Source organism: Pongo pygmaeus, chromosome 4 (assembly GCF_028885625.2).
Source record: "Pongo pygmaeus isolate AG05252 chromosome 4, NHGRI_mPonPyg2-v2.0_pri, whole genome shotgun sequence".
NCBI lineage: Eukaryota > Metazoa > Chordata > Mammalia > Primates > Hominidae > Pongo > Pongo pygmaeus.
This window is the reverse complement of record NC_072377.2, coordinates 32,419,498-32,446,919: the sequence shown is the minus strand read 5'-3', so window position 1 is coordinate 32,446,919 and position 27,422 is coordinate 32,419,498. Positions and strand designations below refer to the sequence as shown.

The following is a 27,422-nucleotide window of genomic DNA, read 5'->3' as shown; positions in this document are numbered from 1 at the left end:
GGCTGTTTCTGGGGGCCTTTGACTTCTGCACAGCTACGGATTAACAAAGATGAAAGGAAGGCAAAGCTCAGGTCTTGGTGCCAGGAGACTTCAACTAGTTGGAACCTAGCTCTGCCATTTATAACTTATGAAAGCCACCTAATACTTAAAAGTCTCAGTTTCCTTGCCTCTAAATTGGGAATTTAATATTTCCAGGTTTGTTCTTAGAATTAAATGAGATATTTGTGCAAACAGGTGGCAGTACAACACCTAGTAAATAAATGTTGATAGGTAACTATATTACTTATATATATATACATATAAGCATATTTATGTTAAAAACACCATATTGAGGGCCAGGCACTGTGGCTCATGCCTGTAATCCCAGCACTTTGAGAGGCCGAGGCAGGTGGATCACCTGAGGTCAGGAGTTCCAGACCAGCCTGGCCAGCATGGTGAAACCCCATCTCTACCAAAAATACAACAAATTAGCTGGGCATCATGGCAAGCGCCTATAATCCCAGCTACTCGGGAGGCTGAGGGAGGAGAATCACTTGAACCTAGGAGGTGGAGGTTGTAGTGGGCCGAGATGGTGCCACTGTACTCCAGCCTGGGTGACAAAGCAAGACTCCGTCACCAAAAAAAAAAACAAAAAAACAAAAAAACACCATATTGAATTGAATCTCAAACTTCCTTAAAACATATAAATGAGACATTTGGTAGAGAAACCAAAACAAAAAATTAACTGATGAATTTGATACCCACTGCCACAGACACTGGGCTGCACCTTCCCTAAATACATTTAAGAAATGCTTCAACCCCTATAAAAATCTTTAAAAAAAAAAAAAAAAAAAAAAAACAGGCTGGGCATAGTGGCTCATGCCTGTAATCCCAGCACTTTGGGGAGGCCAAGGCGGGCGGATCACCAGAGGTCAGGAGTTCAAGACCAGCCTGTCCAACATCTCTACTAAAAATACAAAAAAATTAGCCAGGCATGGTGGGGGGCATCTATAATCCCAGCTACTCAGGAGGCTGAGGCAGGAGAATCACTTGAACCCAGAAGGTGGAGGTTGCAGTGAGCCGAGATCACACCACTGTGCTCCATCCTGGGTGACACAGTGAGACTCCATCCCCCCAACAAACAAAAAAAACAAAAACAATAAATAAATAAACTAATCAATGTCTCTAAGCCATCTGATTGCTGATAGCTTTTCTACCTTGGTTTATCCTCCGCTTGTCTCCTTACTTCACTCCAAGGACACACACATATGCTCACTGCAAAACTGATGACTTCCCCCAAGTCCTTAGCTATTTAGAAAAACGAAAGCAAAACCTTCCAAAGTGATTTACTTTGGGGTCTCACCTCAGACTCACCCCTGTAGCTCTTTTTAGGCCCTAGCTATATGGGCCTGAGTCACAAGACATATGAAACAAAAGCCATCTTCATATGAAACAAATGACATATGATGTATGAAACAACATATGAAACAAAAGCCATCTGCTTTTAACATCCATCATGAAAAGTCCAATGGAACCGTTAAGGTACAACATGGACAAAGCCACCATCCTCCTAGAAATAGGCAACCTGCCTGTTCAAGCTGCTTGCAAAGGAGAAAGAATGTGTGGCATTTAGAAAATCTGAAATACACAGTCAGAAACTGAAATGAAACTTTATGCAACAGTAAAAAAAAAAAAAAACAAAACAGATGTTGAGCAGTCATTGATGTGCAAAAACAGGAATGTCTGGGGAAATTATTAGCAGACAGAGACCTGTTGGATCCCACACTCCTTCGGGTAGCGCGCTGTTCGGCGGGGCTCCGCTATCCCAGGAACAGACCCTGGTGCCAACTGTCTCCTCCATCCCCTGACCACAGTCAAATGAAGCCTGTCTGGCCAAATGTAACTTCAGAAGTCACTGGCTTACCACAGTAGTTCATGAACTTGTCAATGATCTCTATTTCATCCAATCACCTCATTTTGGACTCTATGGTTTTTGGTTTGCTGCCTCTGACCTCTGGAACACCTTTCCCTTCCCCATTCAGAAACATCCTCCCTGGCCTTCGAAGTCTCTCATTGCTCTGCTACTTCCAAAAAGTCATCCTTGAGGATCAGTGCAACCGCCAAGATGGCAACTTTCAACACTTCCAATGGGGCCCGATGGCCTAGCGGTTACCACTGAAAAGAACAGAATCAGGGATGTGCTGACCGGATGCTGTCCTGGCTTTCTGGGCCCCCCACGCCAGCATAGGGAGCAGCCCTGTGGCTGCCTCACGGCACATGTGAGAGTAGGATGGTGGCTTTTTTTTTTTTTTTCCATGGAAAAGGCACACTTGAGAGAAGGATGCTGGCTGTTTTTTTCCGTGGAAGATATGCTCTAGCTGCTGGGGTCTAGAAGATGAGTGTTTCTTCCTCCCCCAGGACAGAAAAGCTGTGGACCTCTTTCCCAAGAGCAACAGGGACCATTCGTAGAGTCCAGAAATAAGAAAATCTATTTGGGTTTTAGCACAAATTAGTAAAAACCTATCCATCTCCCTTACTAGTTTACACCGTCATTCTTTTCCCCTTTTCCCCTCCTCTTTGTTAAACAAAACATGTAAGTATGGTTAACAAAGGATGTGACAATACTAGGTACATTCCTTTCTAATTTTTAAAATGCTTTTAGAAGTAGGACTTGTGACAAGAAACATGCAAAACCATGTTCATGGGAACACAATATCAGCTCGACTGTATATACATATATACTGATGGAAGAGTTCAAGATACTTTCTATCAAGAGCACCCACATATCCACTCCACTTGCCTGCCCCCAGCCCCAAACCACAGAACTCATCATGCAAAACACTTAACAAATAAAATCGGCTTCAGAGGGCAGAAATCACCCATCTGTAATATAGCCCCCAACTACACTAGTCAAGAAACAGACCTTCTTTTTCACTTTTATCCAATAACATAATTTTTTTTTAATTGAAAGTAGGAAATAAGAGGGGAGTGTCCAAAGAAATTAATGCAAGTTTCCTCACCTTGGAATTTCTGATCATCTAATGGAGTTCAGAGGACTACAAAGGAAGACACAAGCAACAAGAAGTAAATGTTAGCAGTTTTTTTTGTTGTTGTTGTTTTTCTTTTGAGACAGAGTCTCACTCTGTCACCTAGGCTGAAGTGCAATGGCAAAATCTCGGCTCACTGCAACCTCTGCCTCCTGGGTTCAAGCGATTCTCCTGCCTCAGCCTCCCGAGTAGCTGGGATTACAGGTGTGCACCACCACATCCACTCAGCTAATTTTTGTATTATTAGCAGAGACAGGGTTTCACCATGTTGGCCAGGCTGGTCTCGAACTCCTGACTTCAGATGATCTGCCCACCTCGGCCTCCCAAAGTGCTGGGATTACAGGCGTGAGCCACCGTGCCCGGCCCACAATTGTTTGTTTTAAATGTATCTGCCTACAGCAACGTTCAGTAAAAAATAAATCAGTGTCTGATATTTATTAGGCTAACACTCGTACTGGCCAAAATCTAACAGGCCAACTTAAATATAATGATATTAAGGATATTTCCAGCTGCCTCCTTAACAATTCCACTTGGGTATCTGACATACACCTTAGTACAATCAAAATTGGACTTTTTTCCCCCCCTTACTCCTGGCTTTCCCATCTCAATGGAAACAGCATTATCCTCTGCTCAGGCTAAAGATGATCCACAAGCCAGAAGTCCATGAAATATCTTTGATTCCTTCTGTTTCATCTCCCACATCTGAACCACGAGCACCATCTGTAGAGTCCACTTCCAAAATAGATCCCACATCTACCGACTGTGGCTCATCTCCTCTCCCGTACCTCCCCCTTGTCAAAGTGACCAGCATCTTTAGCTTGGGTGACCACAGCAGCCTCCAGTTTGGTCTCCCTTTTAACTTTTCACCTCCTACAATCCATTATCCTCCACGAAACATCTAAGGTGAAGGTTTAAAAAACACAGGCTGTGATGCACTCAGCATAAGCCCTCCAACAACTTCCCACCGGACCGAGAATAAGGTTCAAACTCCAAGGCGGCATATGCGAACCTCCGTAGCCAGCCCTGCCCACACCTCCTGAATCGTCTCCTGGTGCCCAGTGTCTTTCGCATGGAACACTCTGTCATTCCTGCCTGAGGGCAGATGCTTTTGCTGCTTCTTCCCTGGGAACATTCTGCCCCAGATTATGCAGGGCTGCCCTTTTCTGACACTGAATCCTCAGCTCAAACATCGCCTCTTTACTGAGATCTTCCTGCTCTGACACCCAACATCAACCAGCCCCCTGCCCATGACACTGCCCGGCCAGCTTTCACTTCACCCTGTTTTATTTCATTGACTCGTCAGCTTCTGACACTGTGATTTGTGGATTTGCTTATTTATTGTTTGTGGTATGCTATAAATGCTGTGAGATAAGAACCTTGTCTGTCTTGTTTACCAACCAGTTCTCTAGCAATTAGAACAGTGTCTACCACATAATAATATCCCATAAATAGCACTGAATGAACAAATATAGAATGTTTATCCACTAATCTTACAGTTCCATGATGGTCCTTGCGACTGAGGTTAAGAAGCTCACACAGATGGGAGATCTGTCTGTTTGCCAGTGTTCATTGTGTGAACCCTGGTCCAGTTGGAGAGACCGAGTTCTGCAACAGACCCTGTCTAGACAGATGGTTTGGGCATTTGTTTTCTTTTACATTAGCTTAAAGGGCAACGAGACTTTGTCAGCCTATTGAGAAAAAGCCAAACCCTGAAAAACTGGATGCTATGGACTTCTGCACTAATGTTGTTGGAGTGTTACCCTTTCCTGTAAACTGCCAATTACTGTGTGAGTTCACACATGCATCCTTTCACTGAAGCCAACGAAGGGATTTATTTACCAAAACAGGAGCAGTACATTAAAGGGAGCTGTCTCACAGCATTTAAATGACCTCATTACTGCTGGAACCAAAAAGAAAACTTTACAACAGCAACTTTGCCCCATATGTGAGAAGACACAATCCAACCAGAATCTTGCTGCAGTAAGTACTCCGGCTCTAGTTGCAAACCTTTTCTGAAACCGTTTGCTTACCCCTTCTTATTCAGAATGATCAGTAAGAAATGGGTGAGCATAATGTCAGAGCTGCAAGTCCCTTAGTCATCAGACCAAAATGCTTAGTTTATAGGTGAGAAAACAGAAGGCCAGAGAAAGGCCGCAGCAACCTGAAGGCCACAGTGCTGGGGATGGCAGAACTGAGGCAGGCACTTCAGGGTCCCATCTCCCAGGACCAGTACTCTTGGGGCCTTGATTAATAAATGTCTACAAGGCACTGAGCTAAGACGGGAAATAAAGACGAAGAAGGCCCCACCCTGCACTATTCACAATAGCAAAGATATAGAATCAACCTAAGTGTCTACCAATGGCTGACTGGATAAAGAAAATGTGGTATACACCAGGCCAGGTGCGGTGGCTCATGCCTGTAAACCCGGCACTTTGGGAGGCTGAGGTGGGCGGATCACTAGAGGTTAGGAGCTCGAGGCCAGCCTGGCCAACATGGTGAAACCCCCTCTCTACTAAAAATACAAAAAATTAGCTGGGCATGGTGGCGTGAGCCTATAGTCCCAGCTATTTGGGAGGCTGAGGCAGGAGAATCGTTTGAACCCAGGAGGCAGAGGTTGCAGTGAGCCAAGATCATGCCACTGCACTCCAGTCTGGGTGACAGTGAGACTGTCTCGAAAAAAAAAAAAAAAGAGAGAAAAGAAAATGTGGTATATACCACAGAATACTCCTCAGCCATAAAACAAAATTAAATCATGTCTTTTGCAGCAATATGGATGGAACCAAAGGCCATTACCTTCAGTAAAATAACTCAGGACACAAAGTCAAATACTCCATGTTCTCACTCATAAGTGGGAGGTGAACAATGGCTGTCCATGCAGAGTGGAATAACAGACACTGGAGACTGGAAAAGGAGGAAGCAGGGTGAGAGCTGAAAAATTATCTATCGAGTACAATGTTCACTATTCAGGTGATGGGCACGTTAAAGCCTGAACTTCATCACTACATAATACATGCATTGAAGAAATCTGCACCTCCATCCCCCAAATATATAAAACATTTTAAAAAATCAAAGGCTTTGCTCTTAAAGTCTGCTGGGGACACAATGAGCCAAATGGTAATTGGAATACGTGGGGCTCGGGCATGAATGAAGACCAGCAGAGGGTACTGCAGGAGACCAAAGAGGAGATGGCTAATGACAGAGCAGGTGGCAGGAATGTCACAGAGGCCTCCTAGAGGAGGGTGTCTTGAGGCTTGGTCCCCCAGGAAAGGTAGAAGCTAAGCAACGCAGGAGAGGGGAGAAGAAACCGGGTAGTGAGCGCAGCACTCGCAAAGGCTCAGAGGTGACAGTAAGTATGGTCTTTGAAAAAGCTTGCAGTGAATTCACTCCAAATCAGGGAGGAAGAAAGCAGTAAGAAACTGGATATCAGGGATAGCTTCCAGATGGGGGTTAGTTATCAGAAAGGACAGGCCATAAGAAGCTTGCAGCTTTCAGCCCTACCCCCATCATCTGGAGTCAGGGGAGAAATGCTGGATTTTGAGTTAACAAATGATCATGCCTTCAGGATGAAGCCTTCATACAAATCCCTAGAGTATGAGGTTCGGAGAGCTTCCAGGATGGTGAATACATCCACATGCCAGGAGGGTGATGCACCCCCCTCACCCCCACCTCCACAGGGACAGAAGCTCCTGTGCTGGGAACCCTTTGGACCTCGCCTTATGTAATTCTTCATCTGTATTCTTTATTATATAATAAACTGGTAAAGGTAAAAAAGAAAAAAAGAAAGCAGTGAGAGATGGAGGCAGACAGTTAAGCAGGAATCGGATAATAAAGGGCCTCAAATGACATCCCAATGTGTTTGGTAACAACCATGAAGGCAAAGTGGACCCACCAAACGGGTTTCAGCTACAGTGTGTGTGTGCGCACGCACATGTATGTTGTGCACCTATGTGTATGTGTGTGAGTAATGAGATGTGCTGTTTAGAAAGGTCCCTCTGGTGGCAGTTGGGACAGTGGATGAATGGGATAGGAGTGGGGCAATGTCCCGGGTAGGGGAGTACTATGACAGCCCGGGCGGGGGAATGAAAGCAGCCTAGTCCTGACCTGAAGTTACGGGAGTAAAGAGAGAGGCAGGTTGAGCTACAGGATTTCAAAAGGAGCTACAGTTGAGGGGACTTGGTGATTGAACAGACATGGCAGAAGGCAGTGGACAGTGCTTCAGGTGACTCCCAGATGACCAGCTGTCCCAGTCTCCCTAGGACAGAGGGTTTCCCAGGATTTTCAGTGAGAAACCAGGGGAAGTTCTGGATAAACCAGGATGGTTGGTCACCCCCATTGAATCTCATCAAACTTCCAGCTTGGGAAAACTTTGGGGACGGGGAGACCTGGAGCACTGGAGTGGGTTCAGCGGTATGGGAAAATGATGCGCTGAGTTTTAGGCATGATGTGAAATATATTCAAGATGGAGACATCCTGCAGGCAGTTGGCACAAAACTCAGGGGCTCAGGAGAGAGCTGAGGGCTCAGACACAGACTTGGGAGATGTTACCATGTAGGACAATGTGAGTTCACCCAGTGACCAAGGGGGCTTCCTGGAAAAGGACCATCCTCAGGCTGCCTCTGATGCAAACATGAGGGCTCATCAGGGAGATGTTCTGAGTGCGACGCTCCTTCTGAGTTTTCTACCCGTTTCTGCAGATGCAGATCCAGGAAGCCTGCATGAGGTCTCTGCTGAACCACTTACAGAGGAGGCATAGGAAAAGGGTCTGGTAGTGTACAGGGTAGATTACGATTCCTACAGAAAGACCACAAATGTACCCATAGACATACCCATGCCAGTCATGAATAAACTCGCCTGCTTGGCAAGTGGTAGGATTCTTTTTTTGTTATGTGACTACATTTGGTTGTATTCGTTTTCAACATGTAGCATTACAAAAATACATTACATTCTATATAAGCAGACTCTCAAAAACTCTCAGAGTAGTAAAGATCTTTGCTAAGAAGATAATAAGGAACTTTGAACTCATGCCTAAAATAGTTTGTCTATGTCCTAGGAGATTCTGTTTTAGAGGATAAATCCAACTTTGTCTTTTTAAATAGTAATCTGCTTATATATGTATTATTGTGAGTTAATGTTTTATAGAAAATACCATTTTTTAAAAAGAAAAATTTGTATAAAGAAAATATATTTTCTGTTGCTCTGTTAAGAGGGAACTGGATGGAAAAGGAAAAACTGAGGGTTTATTTTAATGTAACATTTTCTTAGAACAAATAACAGTCTATGAAAAAGAAGTACCTGACAAACAAAAATGGTCTGAATGATTATGAGCTTTTCTGTCATTTATTAAGTTTTTGCAGCTATATTAAATCATTATAAAGGCAGAAATGGAAAAATACTGACATGTTTAATCTCCCATTATTCAAATGGAACGAAATTTTCCCCCCAAAGGCTTAAGAGGTAAATAGGCATTTTCCGTTTTTCTAGAAATTCCGTTTTAGCATGACCTTGGTCTCTGTCCTGGAGTAAAAATAAAAATCCCAAGAACCTAAACAATCGTGTGTGAATGTCTATTGGTTCCAATTCAGGTGCCATCAGAATGTGAGGGGAAGTTGTGAAAATCTACTTTTTGCCAACCCTATCAATCCTGGGCAAATGCACCTAATAAAGATAATTTTGTGGTTGAAAAGGGTGCTAAAATATTCGAGCCTGAGAAAATGTGTGGTCCATTCTGATTTACCAAGACAAAAAGTATGACCCAGGCCAAAAATCAGAATATGAATTATAAACAGTTACAAAGAATGCAAATTCCAGATGGCAAGTCTGCCCTTTCTATAGGCATACGGCTTTTTAAGAAAATGCCCTAAAGACAATGGATCACAGTTTGGTTGTTTTCACTCTTTCATTTGCACCTCATAGGATGTTTGACCTTGAGCATAAAAACCAGGCAAAGGAATTCTGATATGCATAGTCTTCAAATAGCGACTCCAGAAGTTCATTTTTTTTTTTTTTTTTTTTTTGAGACAGAGTTTCGCTCTTGTTGCCCAGGCTGGAGTGCAATGGCACGATCTTGGCTCACCACAACCTCCGCCTCCCAGGTTCAAGCAATTCTCCTACCTCAGCCTCCCGAGTAGCTGGGATTACAGGCATGCACCACCATGCCTGGCTAATTTTGTATTTTTAATAGAGATGGGGTTTCTCCATGTTGAGGCTGGTCTCGAACTGCTGACCTCAGATGATCCGCCCACCTCGGCCTCCCAAAGTGCTGGGATTACAGGCATGAGCCACTGCACCCGGCCAGAAGTTCAATTTTAATTAAATTTATTCTTAATAGAATTATTACGTTTAATTAAGGTGAGCAGAGGATGAGTAATCTCTTAAAAGTTTAGCTTTTGTTTGTTTTTGAGACAGTCTCACTCTGTTGACCAGGATGAAGGGCAGTGATGAGATTCTTGGCTCACGGCAACCTCCACCTGCCAGGTTCAAGTGATTCTTGTGCCTCAGCCTCAGCCTCCTGAGTAGCTAGGATTACAGGCATGTGCAACCATGCCCAGCTAAGTTTTGTATTTTTAGTATTTTTGGTTTTGCCATGTTGGCCAGGCTGGTCTTGAACTCCTGGCATTAAGTTATCTACTTGCCTGGGCCTCCCAAAGTGCTGGGATTACAGACCTGAGCCCCTGCACCTGGCCCTTTGTTTTAAAATCATTCCAAATTATTTCCACTGTGTCCTAGGTCAAATGAAGGCCTATTCTTGGGACTGTACGTGAGAGTCAACCTTCTTTGGTGCCTTAAATCTTCAAATGATTAAGGGAGCCAATACCCACTACCTTATTTTGTTCACATTAGGCTTTCTGTGTATGCACAATCTAATCATTAGGGAAGAAATCCTACCAAGATAGGGTATGCACTGATAAGAAACACATTATAATATTTTCACTGCCCTTAATTTGGAAGAGGTGTATATTATAATCTCTTTTTTTGTCCTTAATCCTTTTTGGGGGAACCCATAAAATTGGTAGCAAATCATGGATGGAGACATCAATTTTTTTCTTATTCATACGTTCTATTTACAAGTAATGCCTTCTCTGTGTCCAACTTTATGAAGATCACCCAGCTCCTCAAATGAAGGAACATAATCTCTTGAGAGAGGGCCTATTGTAATTCTTTTCAACCCATTGTACATTTGGCTATAATGGCAGAAATCACACTTACTCCCAGGGCACCATTTCTCAGCAGACAAAACTCAACTTGATACTTCTTGTTTTCTTTTTTTGAGACAGGGTCTTGCTCTGTCACCCAGGATGAAGTGCAGTGGTATAATCTTGGCTCACTGTAACCTCTGCCTCCCAGACTCAAGCAATCCTCTCACTCAGGCCCCCAGCTAATTTTTTGTATTTTTGGTAGAGACAGGGTTTCACCTTGTTGCCCAGGTTGGTCTCACGCTCCTGAGCTCAAGCGATCTACCATCCTTAGCCTCCCAAGGTGCTGGGACTACAGTCACAAGCTGCCGCGCCTGGCCTCAACTTGATACTCCTACACCCACCATTTTGATCTTTATAACTTTCTCTTTCATCCCTAAGGGGCGTCTCCTGAGTCAGAGAAGAAACCAATCAGCATCCACGTAGGCAGTTTATCGTTTCAAATGGAGCCTGCAGGAATATCTAAGAAGATTCTTGGAATGAACATGTCTACCCTAAAGAAATGCAATTCTCATAGGACAGAATGTTGGTTATAATGAGGGAGACCATTTGAGGCTAGAAGCTTACTCCTTATCATTCAGAATACACCTAAAGGCAAAGCAGGTGTGGTAACCAACTTTGACCCTCACAGCTGGATTTCATAGTATCAGAGATTTTTGTCAAGCTTCCAGACTTCCCTAGAACTCAGCAATGTAATAACGCGATCCCATGAAAACATCACTAATTTTGAACTGCTAAAAATAAAAGCAGATGCTTCCCTGTGTATTGAATACCCTTCCTGTGTAATACTGAGGCTTAGATGTTTGTGGTGTCAACTGCCATCAGGAATTCTTGGCCTTGCAGCAGCAATTCCACTGGTGACAGCAGCGATAAATAACGATGCCGTGAAGTACTTTATCTGGACCTCACATGACTCAAATTTTAACACAGAAGTCTTGAGTTTTCCACTTAGGATCACTTGACTAGCTCTTTATTTAAGTAGGATAAAATGACTGGAGCTTTTTTGTCATTCTCCTCTGATCACTTTTCTTAATGCATTTGTTGGCTTCTCAATGCAAGGTCATCTTAGGTATATTTTTTAAACCTGAAAAGCAACTTCAAACAATATTTCTTTCAAAATTCTGGTTCTCAGCCCAGCTTGTTATTTCCCGCATGGGCTGGGCTGCAAAAACAAACAAACACACACAATAAATAAAATTCTGGTTCCATAATCAAACCAAACCTTACCCGTGCCAGGCAGTCACTCGATTGGAAGTCCGTCTTCCCACCTTTTGAGAAGCGGCGTTTGTCATTGCTTGTGGTCAGAGGAGCATCTGTCTTTGGAATTCTATGCTCTGTCCCTCTGTCCACTTCTGACCTCTCTAGATGGGGTCCAGCCACCTCCTTGAGAGAATCTGGGCCATTTTCTAGCTGAAAGACATGGCCGTTTCCAAGTTCAGGGTCAGGGCCGTTCTCCAGCTCAGTGCTGGGGTCACTGGACACCTCACAGCCAGCGCTGCCCTTGGATTCTTCAGGGGCCTTGTTGGCAGGAGGCCTGGAGATGACCCCAAACTTTCTGGTTCGTTTCCCCTTTTTCGCAGTTCGGTCACCCAGCTCCAAGGTAGGTGTTTCTCCCGGTTCAGAGCTGTTGCTACTGTTGCCATTATAAGTGGAGTGGGCTTTGTGCTTAAAGCGACGCAGCATGATCAGGTAGATAAAGCCGCCATTCCAGCACTGCTCAGCCAGGTAACTGCAACAGACAGAGAAGTGCCAGTTAGAACCCCACACACCCTTCCTAGACAGCACAGCAGACAGACGCATTCAAGGGTCCACCCAAGTGACGACAAGTCGGCCGATGGACTGAGGTATTCAGCTTCCTAAAGAGATTCAACACCCGATTCATTCTTTTCATCTATGTAATTATTGATGCAAACAATTACCCTCAAACTCCCCAAACAAACACAAAACCCCATGAACTAGAAATGACTAATTTAAGTACCGCAGGATCAGGAGTTGGAGAAGGATTTTTCTAGGAACAGAGCCAATGCTAACATATCATTAAAAAATAAAATTCTTCTTCACTCCAACCATTTCTTGCATCGGAATTATGCTAGGCTCCCATCCATATAGTTCCAATGGAATGAAACTATGAGTCCCCAGGGTAAGAATGGATAGAGTGGATTAGGGGAAGTATAAAGTTCTGCTCTTAGGAGCAAATAATCAACAGCACAACAACGGGAGCCTATGCCTCACTGAGTAGGGGTAACAGGTAATGACTGGTATTAAAAGCCAACTGATGGCTGGGCGCAGTGGCTCACACCTGTAATCCAGCACTTTGGGAGGCCAAGTGGGCAGACTGCTTGAGTCCAGGGGTTTGAGACCAGCTTGGGTAACATAGTGAAACCCCATCTCTACTAAAAATACAAAAATTAGTCTGGTGTGGTCGTCCCTGCCTGTAATCCCACCTGCTTAGGAGGCTGAGGTGGAAGGATCACTTGGACCTGGGAGACAGAGGCTGCAGTGAACCGAGATCACGCCGCTGTGTTCCAGCCTGGGTGACAGAGTGAGACCCAAAAACACAAACAAAACAAATAGGCAACTGGCTAAGTAGGCACTGGTGGCAATAGTACACCGTGTTGAATGAGGATCAGGCTCACGTCTTGGTAACAATCCTAGTTTAGGCTGATCACAGCACACATGGAGTGTCATTTCCAGTCTGGACATCACATTAGGAGGAGCACTGACAATGTGGAAAACACATAGACAAAGAAGGACCAGGACAAAAGGCTGCTGGAGACTGTGTCAACCAGGAACAGTTGGAGGAATAAAGGATGCTCAGCATGGAGAAGGGTCAGGGTCAGTCGCTTTTTCATATATGTGAGGGCTGGCAGGTATTTAGAAGCAGGAAGTAATATAAAGGAGATAAGGTATGTGAAGCATGACACATGATAACTGCTCCAGATCTTAAAGAACGATAAGAAAATACAACATCAAATGAAATGAGTAATTAGGGGTATTCAGGACCGGATCATCAAAGCTTTGGCAAAGAAAACCCTTGCGCAAAGTCAGGAAACCAGGTTGGGCTGGACCCTCCAGTCGAGCTACCTAAGATAAAGCAGCACAAATCCCTGATGAACCCAGGAAAACACCTTCTCCACTGGAATCTTGCCACATTCTACACATCACTCGTTCCTAAGCAAAAGTGTCAACAACCAAATCCTTCACAAATCAGATATGCTTCTGGACTTCGTACGCCCACGCAGTAAAAGCCTGGGGCTACATGCAATGCTGCCTCTGAAGAAATGATGACTGCAGGTAAACAGACATTAACATGCCTTCTGTGATCTTGTCAGCAGGGAAATCAGACCTGAGAGCTGGGGCAGTCATTATATTACATGGGAAGGAGGCCAGATCATCAAAGGCCTCCTCTCATCTCATAGTGAGCTTTCGCTTAGGTAGCAGGCAAGGGAGCGGGAAGGAGAGGTGACCAGATGTGCTTGAAATGCACTAAATTCTGGCCCAAAGGCATATATTCCCCATACCTAATGGTCACGTTAATGGAATGACAGTGACTGTCTAACTAAAGGAGAGAATAATTCTGAATTTTTGCTGTGGAATAAAGTGAACAACAACAACAAAAAAAAGGGGCGAGGGGGGACTCATGACTCAAACATCAACCAAACCTTTTTTGATCCCAGGCTAGACACCATGGTAGTAAACTTACATGTACAAAAACAGGCAGATAAAAGATACTGTACAGATGCCAGGTCATCCTGTGAAATACAGAGGGACAAAGAGGCATTAAGACCCCACTAGGCCGGGTGCGGTGGCTCACGCTTGTAATCCTTACATTTTGGGAGGCCGAGGCAGGAGGATAACCTGAGGTCAGGAGTTCCAGAACAGCCTGGCCAACATGGTGAAACCCCATCTCTACTAAAAATACAAAAGTTAACCAGGCGTGGTGGTGCACAGCTGTAGTCTCAGCTACTCAGAAAATTGAGGCACGAGAATCGCTTGAACCCGAAAGGCAGAGGTTGCAGTGAGCTGAGATCGCGCCACTGCACTCCAGCCTGGGTGACGGAGCAAGACTGCATCTCAAACAAACAGACAAACAAAACACCACCCACTAGTCTTGAAAATAAAAATTAAACCTGTCTCTCAGAACAATTTTTCTATAATGTATAGATTTCATTTCTTTGCATCATAAACATTTTTTCCATACTGGAAAAATCCATGGAGGTATAAAATCCTAAAAGGAGGTAGCCAGGTTGTAAGGTTTTCTTTCAGAAAACCACTACTATTTAAAATACATGTGCTCAGATCTCAAGAAAAACAGTGCAGGGGATAAACACAAGACTAGATCGAGAGCGGGACGCCCAAGTCCTCATTCTGGCTTTGACCTAACCATTAAAACAATGGTAACTGTTTTCCATCACACCTGACAGCTGGGTCTTCCATTTCCATCAACTGATGAACAGATAAACAAATTTTGATATATCCATATAATGAAATATTATTTGTCAGTAAAAAAAGGAATAAATTATATGCTACAACATGGGTGAAACCTGGAAACATTATGCAAAGTGAAAGAAGTCAGACCACAAAAAGCTACATGTTGTATGATTCCATTATATGACGTGTCCGGAACAGGCAAATACATAGAGACAGAAAGATTAGTGTTTGCCAGGAGCTGTGGGAGAGGGGAATCGGGACTCACTGCTAATAGATCCAGGGTTTGGGGGGGATGAAGGAAATGTTCTGGAATTAGACAGTGGTGATGGATGCCCAACCCAGCACTAAAACTCACTGAAATGTACACTTTAAAATGGTGAATTTTCTGTTATGTGAATTGTGTCTCAATTTTTAAAAAACAGTGAACATAGTATTATTGGGCAAATTTTGTGTTCATAGTGAATACAGTATTACTATGGGCAAATTTTGAGTTCATTCTTTGAGTAGGTGCCTTATAGACACCTACTTAAGAACTGTCTTAACAGAAGATGAAACTGCAGCTTGGAAATATCAATCAGCTTGCCCAAGTTCACATCACTACTGAGCAGCAGATCCAAACCTGCCTGATTCCAAAGCCTATACTCTGCCCACTGTGCAATTCTCTTTAAGTCACGGTCAACTCTGCACTTTAGTTTCCTCATCTACATGTAAAGTGAGGGTGTTAAAATGGATCATCTCATTTGTTTTCACATTCTAATAATTGTGAATGCTAGTTTCCCAGGAAGAATTCTGGGGATAAGAGGAGCAAGTCATTCCAACAGTATCGATCTGGTGCACAGCACAAAACATAAACCTGGAAAAAATGAATTTTTTTTTTTTGAGATGGAGTCTCACTCTGTTGCCTAGGCTGGAGTGCAGTGGCACAATCTCAGCTCACTGCAACCTCCAACTCCTGGGTTCAAGGGGTTCGGGTTCTCCTGCCTCACCCTCCCGAGTAGCTAGAATTACAGGTGCCCACCACCATGCCCGGCTAATTTTTTTGTATCTTAGTAGAGATGGGGTTTCACCATGTTGGCCAGGCTGGTCTGGAACTCCTGACCTCAGGTGATCCACCCACCTCAGGCTCCCAAAGTGCTGGGATTACAGGCGTGAGCTACTGCTCTTGGCCAGAAATATTCATTTTATCTCCAAGTTGTCTTAGGCCTCTGAAACATTTACGATCATCCTGAAAAAGATTTAGCTTGGAGACAAAGTTCATTTAAAATTGCTTTTTGGGAATCTACTTTTTATTAAATACGTTAAATCTCTAAACAACACGATGAGTGGTATGCAGAGACCTTTTCAGTACCAAAAAGTCTGGCCTATTGATTCAGAGTATAAGAACTGAAATATCTTTCTCCCCTGTACTCTCATGGAAGTTCCAAGAACCTTGGAAGGTGCCTGTGACTGAGACAGTATTTTACTTCTTCTGCAGGGTCCATTCTTGGCAAAATGACAATGCCAAGAGGAGTTTATCTTGAGTTCAGCACCATCTCCCTGTCCTCTCCAGCTTCCTGGCAATAAATAAGACTGTGTCACCTTAAAGGAACTGTATGACAGGTTATTTTATTCCTTCCTGGACACTGAATTTTCTAAGGTCTTCCTGCAGACATAGGGCAATGAATGAATTATGGATGCTGCAGCAAGCTGGTGATAAAAGAGACTTTAAATAGGGGGATATTTTCTTAGAATTCTTTTTTTTTTTTTTTTTTTTTTGAGACGGAGTCTCGCTCTGTCACCCAGGCTAGAGGGCAGTGGTGTAATCTCGGCTCACTGCCAACTCCACCTCCCAGGTTCACGCCATTCTCCTGCCTCAGCCTCCCGAGTAGCTAGGACTACAGGCACCTGCCACCACGCCCGGCTAATTTTTTGTACTTTTAGTAGAGACGGGATTTCACCGTGTTAGCCAGGATGGTCTCGATCTCCTGACCTCATGACCCGCCCACCTCGGCCTCCCAAAGTGCTAGAATTACAGGCGTGAGCCACCACGCCCAGCCATTCTTAGAATTCTTTAAACCACCTTCAACATGAGGCCTCCACATTCTCTGTCAATGTGTATTTAAATGATTTATGTAACTTTTCCAACCCCTTCTATTTCATACATTCAAGTCCCTTTTTCTGTTCAGGAGGATTCTTACCCAGCATTAGAATAATTACACTAAACTCTGAAGTCAGTATTTGAGAAAGAAATGGAATACAATCATGTCCTCTAGAAAAATAGAAGGCTCCTCTCCATAAACAAGTATGGTTAGTCTTTCAGATGCTTCTCCATCACATATTTTTTTAATTTGCAATTTTCCTCTGGCATGCAAAATTATTAAGAATTGACTTTGACCTTTGCAGGATGACTTTAAGACAAATGGAAAGACCACAGTATCCAGAAATGAGGTTCTGAGTTCTAGCCTAGAACTTTCCCTCTGAAATCTATTGTAGTTCTCTTTACGAGACACAGTCTCGCTCTCTTGCCCAGGCTGGAGTGCAGTGGTGTGATCTCAGTTTACTGCAGCCTCCACCTCCCAGGTTCAAGTGATTCTCCTGCCTCAGCCTCTCAAGTAGCTGGGATTATGGGTGCATGCCACCATGCCTGCCTAATTTTTTGTATTTTCAGTAGAGACAGGGTTTTGCCATTTTGGCCAGGCTGGTCTCGAACTCCTAGCCTCAAGTGATCCACCCGCTTCAGCCTCCCAAAGTGCTGGGATTACAGGAGCGAGCCACTGCGTCTGGCCAGTTGTAGTTCTTTACCTCACCAGGCCTCTTCTGGACACATCACGTCCTCCTCCTTTTCCCGCAAAAGGTGCCTTATCTGAAAGAAAGTTTTGAGCAACTCCTCTGTTCCTTGACGCTCTATCATAATTCTGGAGTCTGGGCTCTCCAAGGGTGGCAGTCCTGGGAAGAGGTTGGCGGGTGAGGGTGGGGGCTTAGAAAAGCTGGAGGAATAAAGCTGCCTGGAGTTTAAAGACCAAGAAAGACAAGAAAATATATAAGGAAGGGGCAAATACAGGGAGATGTCAGAAGGCTGAAGACATACATAATTTATCTATGCCCGGATTCTATTAAAAGAGGGCTTGAGGGCAACTGTATAGTTTTGGTATTTGACTGTTTTGCCAAAACCTTTGGAAGAAACAATTTCCAGGTACCTCTGAAAATCATCTCGGGCATTCAGCCATCAATTATTAATGCCTGGCACATAGTGTGAACCCACGGCGGGTGCTGCCAAGCTGAACCATGGGTGTCTATGTGTGCAATTCAAAGTAACTTGGGGCCAGACGCTGTGGCTCACACCTATAATCTCAAAGCTTTTGGAGACCACGGTAGGAGGGTTGCTTGAGCCCAGGCATTCAAGACCAGCCTGGGCAACATGGCAGGAAGCTGTCTCTACTTTAAAAAAAAAAAAAAAATTGACCAGGCGCGTTGGCTCACGCCTGTAATTCCAGCACTTCAGGAAGCCAAGGCGGGTGGATCATGAGGTCAGGAGTTCGAGACCAGCTGAAACCCCGTCTCTACTAAAAATACAAAAATTAGCCGGGCGTGGTGGCACGCGCCTGTAATCCCAGCTACTCAGGAGGTTGAGGCAGGAGAATTGCTTGAACCTGGAGTCGGAGGTTGCAGTGAGCCGAGATGGCACCAGGGCACTCCAGCCTGGGAAACCGAGGGAGACTCTGTCACAAAAAAAACAAGAAAGAAATGAAAAAGAAAGAAACAAAAAAACAAAGTAACTTGTATCACCACCACTGGGCACTGGCTTGTACTACAATGCCATAAACACAAGAGAATTCTGAAGGCTTTTCACCAAAGTAGGCACTCTTACTTCATCTGAGTATGTCAGTATGTCAGGTCCCTACATAGACAACAGGAGAATAAACACCAACCACAAGGGGATGTTTACAGATGAGTTATTATGACAGGGTCTGAGTTTATAGGACAGTACTAGCTGCTAATAGGCACCTTGTTGGAGACACAGGATGGACGGAGAGCAATTAATTGTTCGTGCCCAGGATTTTCCCTCCCCTAAGAAGTAATGGGAGGCTACAAAGCTGTTTGTGGTCTTTTGAAAACCTGCTAAGCCTAATTAACTCAGAGAACTGTCTGACGCTGTAAATCCACAGGTTCCCAGAGAACAACTGGTTGAGAGGAAGTGTTAAATCTATACAGATTCGTTTCCCAGGGAAGTCCTAGCTGAGAAATGGGGGCGAGTTTGGACACGTTACCAAGGGCGCTCTCTCTCAGGTATCGCCTCCCTACTACACTGAATTTCCTTACAGATTCCACAAGCCTCCCTAGACAGAGTCAAATTGTCCTTAGGGGACTCAAGGTGGAATTTTTTTGGCTGAGTATTGTCTAGTAAGAGTGGCTGACATCCCAGCCTGAGCAGCCTAGTGAGACTTCATCTCTACAAAAAATTAACAGGTGTGGTGGTGCACACCTGTAGTCCCAGCTACTTGGGAGCCTGAGGCGGGAAGATCGCTTGAGCCTAGGAGGTCGAGGCTGCCGTGAGCCATGACTGTGCCACCTCACTCCACCCTGGGTTACAGAGTAAGACCTTGTCTCAAAAAAAAAAAAAAAGTGACTGATACCTTCGGTGTGCTCATAATACCTTTCCTGAAGATAATCGATTTCTTTGCTAATAAAGAAAGGGAGAGAGAGAGCACCAGGGCTTAGGCATATGAGACTTTGAAAACAGGTCAGAGTCTAGGCCTAGGAGTAGAGGTGACTAGAACAGTACATTCCAACTGCTCGCTGAAGGAAGAGACTGAGAAAGCCACTACCAACTACTTCTCACCTCCTCTACTCAGCATAAATGGCTGGGGCTGAGCACCGCTTCCCTCCTCTCCCTTATCTGGAATCTAGAGCAGGGAATATGATATGGTTTGGCTGGGTGCCCACCCAAATCTCATCTTGAATTGTAGCTCCCATAATTGCCACATGTCATGGGAGGGACCTGGTGGGAGGTAATTGAATCATAGCAGTGGGTGTTTCCTGTGCTGTTCCCGTGATAGTGAATAAGTCTCACGAGATCCGATGGTTTTATAAAGGGGAATTCCCCTGCACATGCTCTCTTGCCTGCTGCCATGTAAGATGTGACTTTGCTCCTCATTCGCCTTCTACCATGATTGTGAGGCCTCCCCAGCCACATGGAACTGTAAGCCCATTAAACCTCTTTCCTCTATAAATCACCCAGTCTCGGGTGTGTCTTTATTAGCAGCGTGAAAAGCTAATACAGAATACAAATAAACAAATATGTCTTCTTCATTACAAAATGTGTACATTTAATTATTGTTATCACAAAATTTAGATTGGGAGACATGTTGAGTGAAGAAATAATTAGGGTAAATATTTATTCGAGATTTTTTTCTCACCAATGATACATTATTAGTCATTGACGCCCAATTCAAATTATCAACTACCAAATCTTGTTACCATTACATAGTTTATTGTTTGTTTCTGAGACAGGGTCTCACTTTGTCTCTGGAATGCAGTAGCATGATCAAGGCTCACTGTAGCCTCAACCTCCCAGGCTCAAGCAATCCTCCTGCCTTGGCCTCCCAAAGTGCTGGCATTACAGGTATGAGCCACTGCACCCAGACAACACATAGTTTAGCAGTGGAATTTAAGTCACACTCATCTATACACCAAGACAGGGGTCCATATTGCCCTGAAGGAACTGGGGCTTAGGGAGCCAGTGCAAATATGCTGATACTCTGGACACTGCTATTTCTGTCAGTAATGAATGTTTTTCATCTTTGAGCCAGGAGTCTGTCTTCTGCTGACATCCATAAAACTTTGGTGCATTAGCTTGGTAGCTTATGAGTAAAATCATAGTTCTCGATGTATAATGGGAAAATACACAAAATAAGTCAGTTTATAATTGGTCTTTTCCCCAACATCAGACCTATAAAAGGAGCTCAATGACATTTTATTCTTGATACCAATGATTAATATAAACCAATACACATCTTAAAAATCAAACCAATATTGAAAATAAATTTTTTTCTTTTTTCTTTTTTGTGAGACAAGGTCTCACTCTGTCACCCAGCCTGAAATGCAGTGCTGCAAGCATAACTCACTGCAGCCAGCTGGGTGCGGTGGCTCACGCCTGTAATCCCAGCACTTTTGGAGGCCAAGGTGGGCAGATCACCTGAGGTCGGGAGTTAGAGACCAGCCTGGCCAACATGGTGAAACCCCATCTCTACTAAAAATACAAAAATTAGCTGGGCGTGGTAGCGGGTGCCTGTAATTCCAGCTACTTGGGAGGCTGAATAAGGAGAATTGTTTGAGCCCTGGAAGTAGAGGTTGCAGAGAGCCAAGATGGCACCACTACATTCCAGCCTGGGTGACGGAGTGAGACTCCATCTCAAAACAAAATGAAACAAAACAAAACAAACCTCATTGCAGCCTTGAACTCTTGGGTTCAAGTGATCCTCCTGCCTCAGCCTCCCAAGCGGCTGTGACTATAGGCGCAGGCCACCACTCCCAGCTATTTTAATTTTTGTATAATAGAAATGGGGTCTTGCTATGTTGCCCAGGCTGGTCTCAAACTCCTAGCCTCAAGTGATTCTCCTGCCTCTGCCTCCCAAAGTTCTGGGATTACAGGCATGAGTCACTGAGTCCAGCTGAAAATAAACTTCTCTTTAAGACAGAACAGAGGTAGAATTATATTAAGAGGAGTAAGAAAGAGATAGATATTTTACTCTATGATTGCATAACACTCTAATTAAATTCAGGATACCAGCTTCTAAGGCAGCAGCTACATTTGTGTCAATCAGCAGTAAGTGTCCATCCTCCACCTTTCCCTGGTTAAATTCCATCTCTTGCACTCATTGGACCATTAGCTGCAATATCCCTCTGTGCTGAAGCAGAGGTAGTTCTTTTTCTGTTTACTGCTAAGAGCTCCTAAATTTAAGGAGTACGAAGGGGGAGAACTATAGAAAACACCAGATAAAAAGCAGCTAAATGATATGATCAATGAAAAGAATTATTTTGATCTCCATGCAACAAAGTATCACTTTCATATTGATCTTGAAAGTTCATATCTCGAACTATCACGAATGACTTAAATTTACACTCTTACAACAAAGTAACTCCACCATACGATGCACTGCACATTTCAACTCCCATAAAGCGTCACAGGAAGGGAATAACAGTATGGCCTTTCTATCATGTAAGCTTACATGAAGATTTGGTTTCCTCAAAGGTTTTCATGCACCTCCTTTCTGCATGAATCAATAAAAGCTTTTTACAGCACCCATACACCTGTTGGAAATAGGAACTCAGAAGCTAAATGAAGCAGAAAATTCTTGATCAATGACGAGAATCGATTTTATAAAACGTACTGCAGAGATACTGGTCCTAAAAAGAGAATCTCTAGGCTTCTATTTGCCAGTGATTGCATTTCTTTATTAAATTACTGTGAGTGGATCAAGGTTCCTTATAATTCTCTAAGATTTACCTGCAGTCTATACACAATCAAATTAGAACTCTAGCCATACAGCTCTACCACACAACTTATCTTGATGAGGTTCGTCACATTTTCCCGGAGGGGTGGTACAACAGGGAGTGGTGGGAGTCAGACTTTGCTGTACATGATTGAGTCAGTCTCACCTCATCAGGGAACTGAGGAGCATCAGAACACATACGTAGGAACTCATTTCACTTTTTTTCCTCTTGACAGGATGCTATTTTTGTTCATAAAATTACCAGTTGTTCATTACAAATTTACTCACTCATTATTCATTCAAATAGTTATTGAATACCTACTACAAGCTAGGTACTGTTATAGGCATTTGGGGACACAGAAGTGAACCAAGATTCCTGTCTTTGCAGAGCTTACAATCTAGTGGGGGCAAACAGACAAACGATACACCTATTAAAGTAAGCATCCATCTATAAGGTGTGTTAGAAAGTGAGATGGGCTACAAGAAATAGAAAACACTGAAAAGGCCAGGTGCTGTGGCTCACATCTGTAATCCCAGCACTTTGGGAGACTGAGGCGGGTGGATCATTTGAGCTCAGGAGTTCAAGATCAGCCTGGGCAACATGGTGAGACCCCATCTCTATAAAAAATACAAAAATTAGGCAGGTGCAGTTGTGTGCACCTCTGGTCCTAGCTACTTGGGAGGCTGAGGCTAGAGAATCGCTTGATCCTGGGAGGCAGAGGCTGTAGTGAACCAAGATTGCGCCATTGCACTCCAGCCTGGGCAACGGGAGTGAAAACCTAAACGAAACACTGAACAGGCTACAAAGGTTCCAGCATGCAAAGGGTTGGAAGTCAGGTTGCAATTTTAAGTTCTGCAGTTAGAGTAGCCCCACTGGGAAGAATACATTGAACAAAGACTTGAAGAAGGCAAAGAGTTGGCTGTGCAGCTACCCGGGAGAAGAGTGTTCCAGATAGAGGGAACAGCCAGCGCAAAAGTGGTAAACTGGAATCATACCTGCTGTGTTGGAGTAACAGCAAGGAGGCTTTTGTGGCTGAAAAGTAGTGAGTGAGGAGTAATAGGAGATAAGTTAGGAGAGGTAACAGAGACCCATTTATGCAAAGACTTGTAAGCTGTTGTTAAAGACTTTTGTGCAAATTGGGGAGCTACTGAGTTTTGAGCAGAGGAGGAATGTGAAATGTATTATGTTTTAATATGACCCCTTTGTTTCTCTGTTGGGAATAGACTATGATTGGGCAAGTTTAGAAGCAGAGAGACCAGAGAGAATAACATCTACAGGAATTCCAGTGAGAGAAAAGGTGGCTCACTGTAGAATAGCAGTGAAAATGGTAAGAAATGGCCAGAATCATCATCAATTATGAAGGCAGAGACAACAGCTTTTGCTTTTTGATTGGATATGGGATGTGAGGAGTCGAGATGGTACTATGGTTTTAGTGTTATGTGTCCCTCCAAAATCCCAGTGTTGGAACTTAAATCCCAATGTGATAGCATTAAGAGGTGAGGCATTTAGGATGTAATTATATCATGGGGCCAGAGGCCTCGTGAATGGCATTAGCTACCTAATAAAAGGACTGAATAACTAGCAAGGCCTTTTCTGCTCTTCCATTCTTCCTACTATAAGAGGACACAGTGTTTATCCCCTCTGGAGGATGCAACAACAAGGTGCCATCTTGGAAGCAGAGACCACACCCTTACTAGACACCAAGCTTGCTAGTGCCTTGATCTTGGGCTTCCCAGCCTCCACAACTGTGAGAAATAAGTTTCTGTTTTTATGAACCACCCAATCTGTAGTATTTTTGTTATAGCAGCACAAACGGACTGAGACAGGTGGTGTTCTAGGTATCTGAGCACCTGAAAGGATGGAGTGAGCAGTCATCACCTGAGGCTGTAGAGCAGCTTTCTGGGGAAGGGTCTATCTGACCTATTCTGAATGCATAGATCTATTCAGAAGTTCTGGACACCTTGAGTTTGAGGTGCTCATGTGGTAGTTGTGAGGCAGCTGGATATCTGAATCCGGATTTGGGGGCAGCAGACTGGTCTGGAAATAAAAGTGTGCAAAGTATCAGCATGTTGATGGTGAAGTCTCCTGAAGATAAATACCTTTAGGGGGATTTCCTAGGTCAAAGGTCTTACTGGATCATAAGCACATTCAAATTCTTTCATATGTACTGTCAATCTTTCCTTTAGCAAAAGGGTGACAATTTAGAATCCCATCAGTGGTGTCTTAGAGAACCCATGTGTTCCTGAATATTGTCACTTTTTTCATTATTTATTTTTGAGGTGGAGTCTCGCTCTGTCACCCAGGCTGGAGTGCAGTGGTGTGATGTCGGCTCACTGCATCCTCCACCTCCCAGGTTCAAGCAATTCTCCTGCCTTAGCCTTTGGAGTAGCTGGGATTACAGGCACCTACCATCATGCCCGGTTAATTTTTGTATTTTTAGTAGAGACAAAGTTTCTTCACGTTGGCCAGGCTGGTCTCGAATTCCTGACCTCAAGTGATCTGCTCACCTTAGCTTCCCAAAGTGCTGGCATTACCAGCATGAGCCACTGTGCTCTTGTGACTCTTTACAATCTTGTCACTCTTGTCACTCTTTATAATCCTTGCCAGTCTAATAATCAAAAGCTACCTCACTTTACTTCAAATCCACAAGTCAGTGATGACTACTGAGGTCAAAATTCTTAGTATTCATTTGTCTTGAGAATTGCCTATTTTTGCCCTTTGTAAAACTATTTAGTCGGGCCGGGCGCGGTGGCTCACGCCTGTAATCCCAGCACTTTGGGAGGACGAGGTGGGTGGATCACCTGAAGTCAGGAGTTCGAGACCAGCCTCAACATGGAGAAACCCTGTCTCTGCTAAAAATACAAAATTAGCCAGGCGTGGTGGTGCATGCCTATAATCCCAGCTACTCGGGAGGCTGACGCAGGAGAATTGCTTGAACCTGGGAGGCGGAGGTTGTGGTGAGCCGAGATCGCACCATTGCACTCCAGCCTGGGCAACAAGAGCGAAACTCCGTCTCAAAAAACAAACAAACAAACAAAAAACTATTTAGTCTGTGTACCCTCATGCACCAGCACAGTGGCGGCACCACAAAAAAATGCCAGTCCATGAAAAGATCCATTAAAAAAAAAAAAGACTCTTTAAAAGATGACTTTACTGAGGCATATCTAACATATATAATTCATCGTTTCAAACGTATAATTCAATGATTTTTAGGAAATTTACCAAGTTGTATGACCATCACCATAAATCAGTTTAGGACATTTTCATCACTCTAATAAGATCCCTCATACCCACTTTACAGTTAATGCCCATTCCAATCCCAGCCACCACTTTCTATCTCTAGAGCAATTTACCCCCTACAAAATCTCAATTTGTGAGAACATGTCCTTGTTTTTTTTTGGAGAGGGGGCCTTGCTCTGTCACCCAGCCTGGAGTACAGTGCTGTAATCTCAGCTCACTGCAACCTCTGCCTCCCAGGCTCAAGCCATTCTCCCACCTCAGCCTCCTGAGTAGCTGGGACTACAGGTGTGCACCACTATGCCTAGCTAATTTTTTGTATTTTTGGTAGAGATAGGGTTTCACCATGTTGCCCAGGCTGGTCTCGAACTCCTGGAACTCAAGCGATCTGCCCACCTCGGCCTCTCAAAGTGCTGAGATTACGGGCATGAGCCATCGTGCCTGGCTGAACATGTCCTTTTGGTGGTATCTTTCTCACTTTCCTTCTCACTTTCCTAACACACACCATTACCCTGAAGAGATAGATCTCATAGTCCTGCTAGCATCTCACACATCCCTTCCCCTCACATCAGTCACAAACCAACTCTATTTTGTCATCACGCAGCCAGGTCTTTCCTCATTAACAAAAGCTCCAAACACTGCTAAAGTAATAGTATATGATATGTTTTCGTTTTTATCTATCCAGGCTGCTATAACAAATTACCATAGACTGGGTGGCTTATAAACAACGGAAATTTATTTCTCACAGTTCCGGAGGCTGAAATTCAAGATCAAGGTGCAGCAGACTTGATGTCTGGTGAGGGCCACTTCTCATTTCACTGATGGCGCCTTCGTGTTTTGTCTTCATATGGTGGATGAAGTAAAGGAGCTCTCTGGAGTCTGGTTGTTGTTTTCTTTTTTTTTTTTTTTTTTTTGAGATGGAATTTCATTCTTGTTGCCCAGGTTAGAGTGCAATGGTACAATCTCAGCTCACCCCAACCTCTCCACCTCCTGGGTTCAAGCAATTTTCCTGCCTCAGCCTCCCTAGTAGCTGGGATTACAGGCATGCACCACCACGCCTGGCTAATTTTGTATTTTTAGTAGAGACGGGGTTTCTCCATGTTGGTCAGGCTGGTCTCGAACTCCCAACCTCAGGTGATCCACCCACCTCAGCCTCCCAAAGTGCTGGGATTATAGGCATGAGCCACCGCGCCCGGCTTGTTTTTTGTTTTTGAGACAGTCTCACTCTGTCGCCCAGGCCTGAAGCATGGTGGTGTGACCTCAGCTCACTGCAACCTCTGCCTCCCGGGTTCAAGCCATTCTCCTACCTCAACCACCCAAGTAGATGGGATTACAGACACGCACCACCATGCCTGGCTAATTTTCATATTTTTAGTAGCGATGGGATTTCACCATGTTGGCCAGGCCGGTCACAAACTGGAGTCTCCTTTATAAGTGCGCTATTCCCATTCATGAAGGCACCATCCTCATGATCTAATCAGCTCCCCAAGGCCTCACCTCCAAATACTTTCACATGGGGGATTAGATTTCAACATGTGGATTCCGGGTGGAAAGAACATTCAGTCTACAGCAGTTGTATATGCTAATATATTTATGTTACCATGCAATCATATCAACTGCATTTATTTTTTACTTTCTCTATGTATTTGTGTCCAAATCTCTTTTCTACTTTCTTGGCCCAGCTCATGTACTAATAAGCTTCCAAACCTCCCCTGTGCCCTGCTCCCTGGACCAGCCAAAAACATGTATTTCATATCACAGGGGGCTTTGCTATGACTTGTCCTTCAGAGCTGAAGATTGCCCAAGGCTGAAAAACAGAAAATCCAGGGCATCCTCCTCCCCAAGTCTTCAGCCCTGCCAGGTGCATTGCCCGTGGCAATTCCTGTGCTTTCCTACACATAGCAGTGCCCTTAGCCTTGCCTTGCAAGAGGCTACTATCAACGCCCAGGGATAACTGAGGGCAGACCATGTCTCAGAGACTATGTCTGATGTATCTTCTAACCTCAAGGACACCACACCCTGAAAAGTGTGTCAAAGGTGATCTAAGGGCTGAGTTGCACAC

General features: G+C 44.1%; 1 protein-coding gene across 7 annotated transcripts in view; it reads right to left on the bottom strand.

Annotated features, from left to right (window-relative positions):
- PDZD2 (PDZ domain containing 2) overlaps nucleotides 1-27,422 on the bottom strand; it is a 468,182-nt gene that overhangs the window by 111,287 nt on the left and 329,473 nt on the right. For 3 of the 7 annotated variants that reach the window (XM_054488616.1, XM_054488615.1, XM_063664695.1), the window contains one exon: nucleotides 11,447-11,948. In XM_054488616.1, coding sequence (XP_054344591.1) covers nucleotides 11,447-11,948 — 502 coding nt within the window. Of the gene's footprint in view, nucleotides 1-2,999; nucleotides 3,036-11,446; nucleotides 11,949-17,431; nucleotides 17,607-18,279; nucleotides 18,336-27,422 lie in introns of those variants that run through there. The other 4 variants (XM_063664697.1, XM_063664696.1, XM_063664698.1 and 1 more) reach the window with 4 other exon arrangements.